General features: G+C 48.9%; 1 protein-coding gene across 1 annotated transcript; it reads left to right on the plus strand.

Moving 5' to 3' along the window:
- The first annotated feature begins 7348 nt into the window (after positions 1–7348).
- On the plus strand, positions 7349–8575 carry LOC136514449 (uncharacterized). Its single transcript, XM_066508402.1, has one exon. It carries the CDS (start codon positions 7549–7551, stop codon positions 8389–8391), a length of 843 nt encoding a protein of 280 aa, XP_066364499.1. The 5' UTR covers positions 7349–7548; the 3' UTR covers positions 8392–8575.
- Positions 8576–8784: the final 209 nt, after the last annotated feature.

Here is an 8784-nt window from a genome sequence, read left to right on the forward strand (position 1 = left end):
GGCGTATCTGCAAGCAATATGGTACTACCATGCACAAACAGAATATGCATGAATGCACGTCCTATACGTCCTTCCACTATTGCCAGCATATAGGGCAACCGTTCTCAGATTTTTGGCACAACGTTCTCTCCCTGTAGCTAGTCGATACTATCGGACTATGCTCGAGTCAGTGTATCTGTAGAAAAATTGATTAAGCCTACCTCAGTCAGCAGAGTGCCATCTATCCTGGATACATAACCATAGTAATAGGGCTACTTATATAACTTCGCATACAAATGCCCTAACCTTTCAAAAAGAACTTGTTATCAAATTTTAGTTTAGAAAAGGTCTTCGAAGCCTTATTTTCTCATTTGCGCTCTGATACAACCTATGGCAGAACCGCCTAATCTAATGCCTCTCAGGAGTGCTTGTCTTCCATTAGTCACTAAGCACCCAAGGGAGAACACCAAATTACTCGGTTCCATCGGGCACACCCCAGGGGAGAACCCAAAAATCCACATTTTTCATCAGGATCACAAATCAGAGAATAAAGCTTACAACATTTATCCATTTCTTATATCACTTTTTAATACAATATCAGAGTATAATATTTATTATTTATAACAGCAGAATGTAGTCATATTATCAGAGTTATAAACAATTTAATTGACAGTGGAATATAAACATGTGATCAGAATTACAGCAGAAATAAACATCTATTCATGTCATGATGAAGCATTGACATATAAACTATGACAATAGATTATAGAACTTCCATTTATAAAAATATTTGGTGAGAGTTATAAATAAAAACTATGATCGCAGCGTAAAGGAAATCTCTCTGAGCCCACCAGGAGGAATCCACACACAAAGGTCAGCTCTAGCGTCCACCTATCACCTGCAACAGGGGTAAATAAAACCCTAAGTACTCAATTGTACTTAGCAAGACTTGCCCAATAGAAGGAAAGAAAAGACTCTAAGGATTTGCAAGGCTATCTAGCTTGTGGGTTCATTGCATCTGCAGGAAGCATTACTAAGCGTGCGTCCTTATATTCGATTTTTATTAATAGCCGCATTGGTTCAATAACTAACTATTCTATATAAGCACCTGTGCTACTTTCAAGCAGGTGGTAAGCAATCAGATTTCCTTTTCCATCTTCCATCTTTTATCCTTCAGTTCTTACTATGATGCTAAACCATAGACAAGCCATATCGGATCGTCCGGCGATTCGCGAATCAATGCCCCCAGCTGGGTACCCCAAAAACACACGCCCGCTTGTACCCAAGGCACAAGCAAGACCAACCCATCACCCTCCTGTCCTGGGTGTCTAGGTCCCCATCCAAACTGGGACTCCGAGCCCCCGCCACTGAGTCCTAGACTCAGTACGGTACAAGGACCTCCTAACCCAAAAACCACCCTGATAGTCGGTCCAGAAAGAGCTAGATCCATGACAAGAGAGCAACAAGTCTTCCAAGCGCCCATACCCAAGTATGTGCTTGGGATAATAAGTCTATGACTTGCCTAGAGCCTTAAGCAACGACCGGTCCTTAACCGACACAGACAGGAAAAGCAGTGTAACCAAGCCATGCTCCGCGTCCACGGCGACACAACCTCTTACGCCCACCAATACCCAAACCATATACCTGCCCGGTCACCATTTTCTTTTCCACCATTTTTATATATTCTAAGTGATAATAATCTAATACTATATTTCCTATCTCTTGTGAGTGACAGCCATCACTCGACTTCTACCGGAGTCCTATAGCATAGCAATCTACACGATCCTATCATACTAGTAAGACTCATAGGATAAAGATATATATATATGCAAGTGGGTTTCATTCAACTCTTTAAAACTTAATGCACAAATTTAATTTAAACTACAGAAGAGTAGGGGTTATGCACCGAGGCTTGCCTGGGTAAGATTTATATTAAAAAGTTAGTATCTGCATCTTCAGATCATCCACCATCATCTGGATAGAAAGCCCATTGCACCCTCTCATGGAGAGAATACCATTACACCATCTTCGGATTCCCAGTCATTCTTCAATTGATCCGTTGAGCCATCATCGTACCTATATGTTATGCATTGATGCAAATGCATAGATGTAAATAATCGACGATAACCGAAATGCTTAGAAATCCGATTACGTCTCACAAGCTAACAAGATAGTTCTAACGCGCTAGTCTACGTATCCATGTTGTCGAATCAGGCGTTACTTCCCAACCGAAGTTTTAGTTGTATAAACCTAAGTTGTTTCTTTATTCCGTTCTATCAATTTAATCTTTATTCGAAATAGGACATCATTATCTATCTAGCTAACTAATTATCCTAGAGCTACAACAATTACAATGAGTACCTAGTATTGCTAGAAACCTACTGTAGAAATTTTAGATCCAGCACTATTACCAATTTACCACAGAAATTCCTACAAGTTCTCCTTTTAACAATATTAAGCATTTTAAAATAATTAGAGCAACCCTAAAAACATATCGAATCTATGTGAACAAAATCCACTACTAGGTATATCATGATTTTAAGAACTCAACAAAACTAGTTTCATAATTTTTGGATAACAACAAATTTTTATATTGATTTTACAAGTTAAACTAGAAACCTATTTAGAAAAGCACTTAGAATTGGAAAGGGCCGGCGACAACGCCCTTTCGGCCCAGCAGCTCCCACGGCCCATAGATGCACAGCGCGCGCGTGGCCTAGCGGCGCAAGAGCAGGCTGGCCAAAGGCCCAGGCGAGGCACGCGCACGGCCCAGGCGCGGCGACCATAGACCGAGCCAGCAAACCGGCTCGAGTGGCCCAGTAGGCCGGCCCATACGCGGCCAGGTGTTTATGCAAAAATGTCCCTAAGCTTCTACCTATTTGGTACGCTACTGTTCATATGAGTCACGTATTAAGCATTCGGATCTAAAAATCATTTTCTACCTTTACTTCTCTCCCTCCACTCAGTACACCGAGCAAAGGAGGCACGACGGTGGTGGGAAATCCGCGGGCGAGGCGCACAGGAGCCCACGCGGGGAGGTGCGCGGCTACTACTGGGTTCGCCTGACCGCAGCGCGGACGGGGCGGAACACGACACGCGCGGCTCCCTACGTGAATGACGGTAGGAGGAGCGACACGGACAACGTAGGCTCAGGCGGCTGTGGGGCACGGCGACCGGCGAGGCAAACTCCTTGGCGCCGGCGGATATGGCACACCAGGGGGTGGCTACGGTTACACAACCATGACGGGGACGGCGCCTAGTGGCCCGACCGCGAGGAGGTACGGCGAGGCAAGACGGCTCCATGGCTCCGGTGGCTTGGCGCGCTCGTGCGCGGTAGGGGCGGTGGAAGCGGCCATGGCGCTGCGGGGTAGCAGTAGGTCGCGGTCCGGTCGAGCACTACGACACGGGCGACGGCGCGTGGCCACAGCAGGCGCTGTAGGAGGAGTAGCGGCGACTGCGGCGTGGGCGCACGGAAGGAACAGCGGTCCAGAGCGGACCATGGCTCGCGCGCGGGTAAGGGCCGAAGCAGCGGCTATGGGTCGACCGGATAGAAATGCGGTGTGGAGACGGTGGAGCGCTGGCATAGCTGCAACACACGCACTGCGGAGGAGGCGCTCAGAAGGTGGCAACGACGAGGAGACGGAGGTCCAGCACGGGCGTGGGGCACGCGCGCTCACGCACATACGCGACGGTTGAGGGAGGCGCGGCAATGGCGTGGTGCTGCGGTCCAGAGCGGGGAAGGGAGTTGCGGCGCGCCAGGGAAGAGGATGAGGGAGAGGGAGACATTGGTGGGTCACGGAGTGGGGCGGCCATGGTGCGCTCTGCACTAAAGTCTGAGCATGGAAAAAGGAAGAGGTGACAGGATTCTCGCGTGTGGAGGCATGTGGATGGCTGAGGTAGAGGGGGGTCCGGTACGGATGCAAGAGCGAGGGCTGTAGGCAGGCAAAGGTGTAGGAGGCAAAAGAGGTGAGTGCAAGGCAGCATGACGGCAACGCGACAGCGAGCACGCGAGTGGGTTCGGGTGCCCGCGACATCTGTAGGACACGTGGCGACAAGACCCAGCGATAACTTTCACAGATTCAAAACTATACTATGGTTCACATGACTCCCCTGCACTACGGTGATAACCAAACCATCCGGACTAACCTCTTAGCGTAGGATATATCGTTTACGCATACCCCTATTACTAGAAGAGCGGCATATTACACCTGTGAACAGCATAAGAACATCATAAGCCTGCAAAACAAACACACTGCTTCAGAACACAACGGAAGGTTAACACATTGGGGAAAAACAAGGAAAGGCACTACTAGGCCACAAGTACATCTCCCCCTGGGGCTACTAATATACTTCGTCGGACCGAACGGCTTCATCCCTGGGCTCCTGTGATTCTGCTACTACACAGGGTTGTGGGTCTGCTTCTTCCTTTGGCGGTGGCTACTCGACGATGCATGGCAGAGAGAGGAGAAACGGACGGAGGCAAGGAAGAGCAGTACACGGCAGCAGCAGCAGTACGGAGATGACCCGGCCTGCTTGTCTGGTAGAGGGAACAGTGGAGCAAGAGGCAGACCAAACAAGCAAGGTCAGAGAGCAGAGTGCACGACAAGGGCATTGATGGTGCTGCAGGGTGAAGCGACGGAACAAGCAGACGAACGGTGACGCGTAGCGGGGCATGGCACAAAGAAATTTTTAACCAACTCAAATTTAAATTAGATTTGAAAGTTATATATATATATATATCGTCCTATTTATTAATAGATTTTATTTTATTTATAAAAGTTGATTTTCATGCGTAATCTAATAGAATAAACCGTTCACTATCTATTGGTTAGAATTATCGCTCGACATTTCTAAATATTTTTACGCAACAAGTAATTTAACTTGGCCGTTTATCGGCGTCCATAAAACTAAGTCACACCGGATTCACTGTCACATCAAGTACGTTTTGAATTTAAAATCCGAGAAACTCGTTTTGAAAATTTTACTTAGACCTAAATCACGGTGCTAAACAAGATCATAACACCGGGATGCTATAGTCAGGTGCGCTCGTAAATAGGTTATGCTAAGAGGTGTTGCGTCAAGATTTGTTGACCAACTCAGTTGTTCGAAGATGCTAGATCTATGCAACATATGTCGTAGGGAAAAAATACAACACTTATTCTAGTCCAAACATCACAGGAAAAGAAATCACGGTACTTAATTTCTAGTCCCGCAGCACTAGCGGGTGTCGTCGTCATGCGTGCGGCGCTCGCTTGCTTGACGCGCCCGTGTAGACCTTCTCCCAATGTGCACCGTGTTTAGGTCACCGCCGTCACTCACTTGCCATGCGCTGCACCTACCCACAGGTCGATGATCGCCGACGTCGGCGCCGTTGCCGTTGCCATGCCCCCTCCTCCACATTCCCATCCAACCACCACATGATCCTGTTGGTTTCTCTTATAATTCGTTTTTTTCAGTTTATTTTTTTAGTCGGAACAGTAGCATGTTTGGCTGGTATTAAAGTCGATTAATAAGCCAGCTAAAGCTGTTTTGTTGTGAATGAAAAATACTGTAGATTGTAGCTGATAAATTCAAACGAACAGGTAGGTTTTTCTCTCACGACAAATTAGTCGGAACAGTATTTCTGACTTATTTTTTCAGCCAAGCAGACGGAGCCCCCCCCCCCCCCCCCCTCCCCCCGCACGAGCTCACTTAGCCGCCACAATCCTGTTCTCCATCGTCCCCTTATGATTGAGTCTGTCGTGCTTGCATTGAAGCTTTTACTATTGAGACCCGTACCAAGAAAAGATAGATTCTAGTTGTAAATTGTATCGCACAGTGCTTACCGTCTTACAGTATATCGAAGAGTCTATAACATCCTTTAACAAATTCTGAGCACGCCCTGAAGAGTCAATCTCGCTCTTTATTTTTTGCTAGTTATAAATCAAGATTAGAGAATTGCAATATTTAGATCTGTCAATCTCGCTCTTTATTTTTTTTGCTAGTTATAAATCAAGATTAGAGAATTGTAATATTTAGATCTATTTAAAGAAGAGGGATTTTTTTATTAGAATATTTATTTCTATCAACGAAGAAAGATATAGAGAAGACTTCTTAAAGTTGCACTTACATTTCTAAAACTAGTGGTTTTAAATTTTAATTGTGTTCTTTTGATAAGGGAGTACAGTTTTAATCGTTGGAACTGCCCTGACAAATTGAGCTGATTAGTTAGGGCCTGTTTGGTTTTCATAAGTCAGGTGACTGAAAACCTGTGACTTATAAGTCACGCCTGTTTGGTTGTAGATGGCTTATAAGTTGTGGGCCCCACGTAGAAAAGTGTGGCTTATAAGTTTTAGGGTTTGTTTGGTTCCAAATAAGTCACCTACTTATAAGTTAAAAAGTGAAATAAGTGACTTATTTTGTCAAACACCACCAACTTATAAGTCACCCCTGCTTATAAGTTTTAAGTTGGTTCACCCCTACTTAAAACTTATAAGTCACCCTTTTTCTGCGTGGGGGCCACACCTTTAATGAGCTTATAAGTCATCTACAACCAAACAGGCATGACTTATAAGTCACTGATTTTCAGTCACCTGATTTAATAAGTCACCTGACTTAGAGCAAGTATAATAGCAGGCTGTAAGCCGACTAAATGCTGAGGTGGAGGAGAGAGGGGAGGAGAGAGAGGAGAAGCGGGCTGTAAGTTTACAGCCGGCTTGGGCACAAGAACCAAAAAAATCTGTGAGAGAAACAAGTGGGCCATATTTAACTGTAAAGAGCTAACTACTGTATGAGTGGGCTGAGAGAAGGCTGCAAAGAACCTTACAGCCAGCAAGCCGACTGTATTATTAGTCTTGCTCTTATGAAAACTAAACAGGCCCTTAAGCCGGGGTGAATCAACTTAAAACTTATAAGCAGGGGTGACTTATAAGTTGGTGGTATTTGTCAAAATAAGTCACTTATTTTACTTTTTAACTTATAAGAGCAAGTATAATAGTAGGCTGTAAGCCGACTATATGCTGAGGTGGAGGAGAGAGGGAAGGAGAAAGAGGAGAAGCGGGCTGTAAGCTTACAGCCGGTTTGGGCATAAGAATCAAAAAAGTCTATGAGAGAAACAAGTGGGCCATGTATTAACTGTAAAGAGCTAACTACTACATGCGTGGGCTAAGAGAAAACTGTAAGAAACCTTACAGCCAGCAAGCTGGCTGTATTATTAGCCTTGTTCTAAGTAGGTGGCTTATTTGGAACAACGCCCTTAAGCACGCTTCGTCAGAGATAACAAGCGTCGGTCGCCGGTTGGTAGTAGTGACTGGTCCAGCGCTTTTGACTCCCGGTCTCCCACCACAGCTGCTCTGCTCCTCACACAACTCAAAGTACCAGGGGAGGGAAACCCAACACCACAGTGAGTCAGTGACACGGTGCCACACTCCCCTCGGCTCTCTCTCCACTGCTTCCCTCCCTTCGCTTCCCAGCACCAGTGCACCAACAGCTCGCGGGAAATGGCTGCCTAGCCAGCTAGCCTAGCTCAGCAAGAAGCAAGAAGCAAGAAGCAAGAAGCAAGAAGCAGGAGTACGGAGTACTAGGGAGGCAATGGGTTGCTGCATCAGCAAGAAGTGCGACGAGCCGCCGGGCGCCGCGGCTGGGGAAGCTTCCCGGCGTCGGTCGGAGGCGCGTGACCCGCCGCCGCCCCCGCCGGAGGAGGAGACGGTGAAGGAGGTGCTCTCGGAGACCCCGAAGGCCAAGCCGAGGCCCAGGCCGAGGCGCGTGGCCGCGTCAGCGGGGCAAGAAGCAGGGGAGACGGCGGCCAAGCCGAAGCTTAGCACTGCTAGGGCGAAGGATGGCGGTGGCAGGACGCGTCGGGCGGTGGGGCCGGCGCGTTCCGGGCCTTCCGGCGACGAGAAGTCGGAGGTGGCGTCCGAGTCCTCGGCCGCGACCACCGCGGCGGGCCCCGAACGGTCCCCGGCGAAGGCGTCCAGGAGGCGGGCGGCAGCCGTGCCCGGCGGGGTCGCGCGCGGCGCCGGCGGCGCCGGCGGCGGGCGCTCAGGTGGCGGCCGCGCGTCCCCCTCGCCGCCGCAGACGCGGCGGCGCGATGCCGTTACCGGGGAACGGCCGGCGCGGAGGTCCCCGTCGCCCGCGGCGAAGCGGACGCAGGAGCAGCGCCGTGCTGGCGCGGGCGCCGCTTCCGCAGCCTCTGGGACGCAGCGTAAGTCGCCTGTCCCCCCCGCGAGGACCTGTGGCCACGCGTCGCCGCGACGTGGGCAGGAGGCGCCTCCCGAGGTGTCGCTGCCGGCGCAGACACGCGAGCCTGAGCATTGTGCGTCTCCGCCGCCAGTGCTACCAGAGGAGAATGCCGGCGCGGTTGCCGGCGACGGTGAGGGGAAGGAGTCGCTGGACAACCCGTTGGTGGCCATGGAGTGCTTCATCTTCCTGTAGCACTGATCTTCTCCCCTCCCATTGTCAGCTGTCTGTCAGTCAGGTACTCCACAGTTGGTTTTAGCAGGAGTTAACGAGGCAGCAGCAGCAGTAGGAGCGTAATTTGGTGAATAATCTCGTCGTGTAAAATGTGCCCCCCCCCCCCTGGGCTGGCTTTTTTTTAATCCCCGCGGGAGAAAATTACTCCCAGGTTACGGAGTATTTCCATAGCGCCGTCAGATTCAGATCACAAGGCTCTCTGACGTGCTGTTGTAGTGTCGTACTGTTATGGGTCCCGTTCGGGCTTCTTTTTTAAGTTGAAACGGTGTTTTTCTCAATTGAGTTGGAATAATATTTTTCAGTTAAAATTCTGTCAGCCGAACGGGTCGACGTGCAGAGTACCTCTCCGATCAT

This window comes from Miscanthus floridulus, chromosome 16 (genome assembly GCF_019320115.1).
Source record: "Miscanthus floridulus cultivar M001 chromosome 16, ASM1932011v1, whole genome shotgun sequence".
NCBI lineage: Eukaryota > Viridiplantae > Streptophyta > Magnoliopsida > Poales > Poaceae > Miscanthus > Miscanthus floridulus.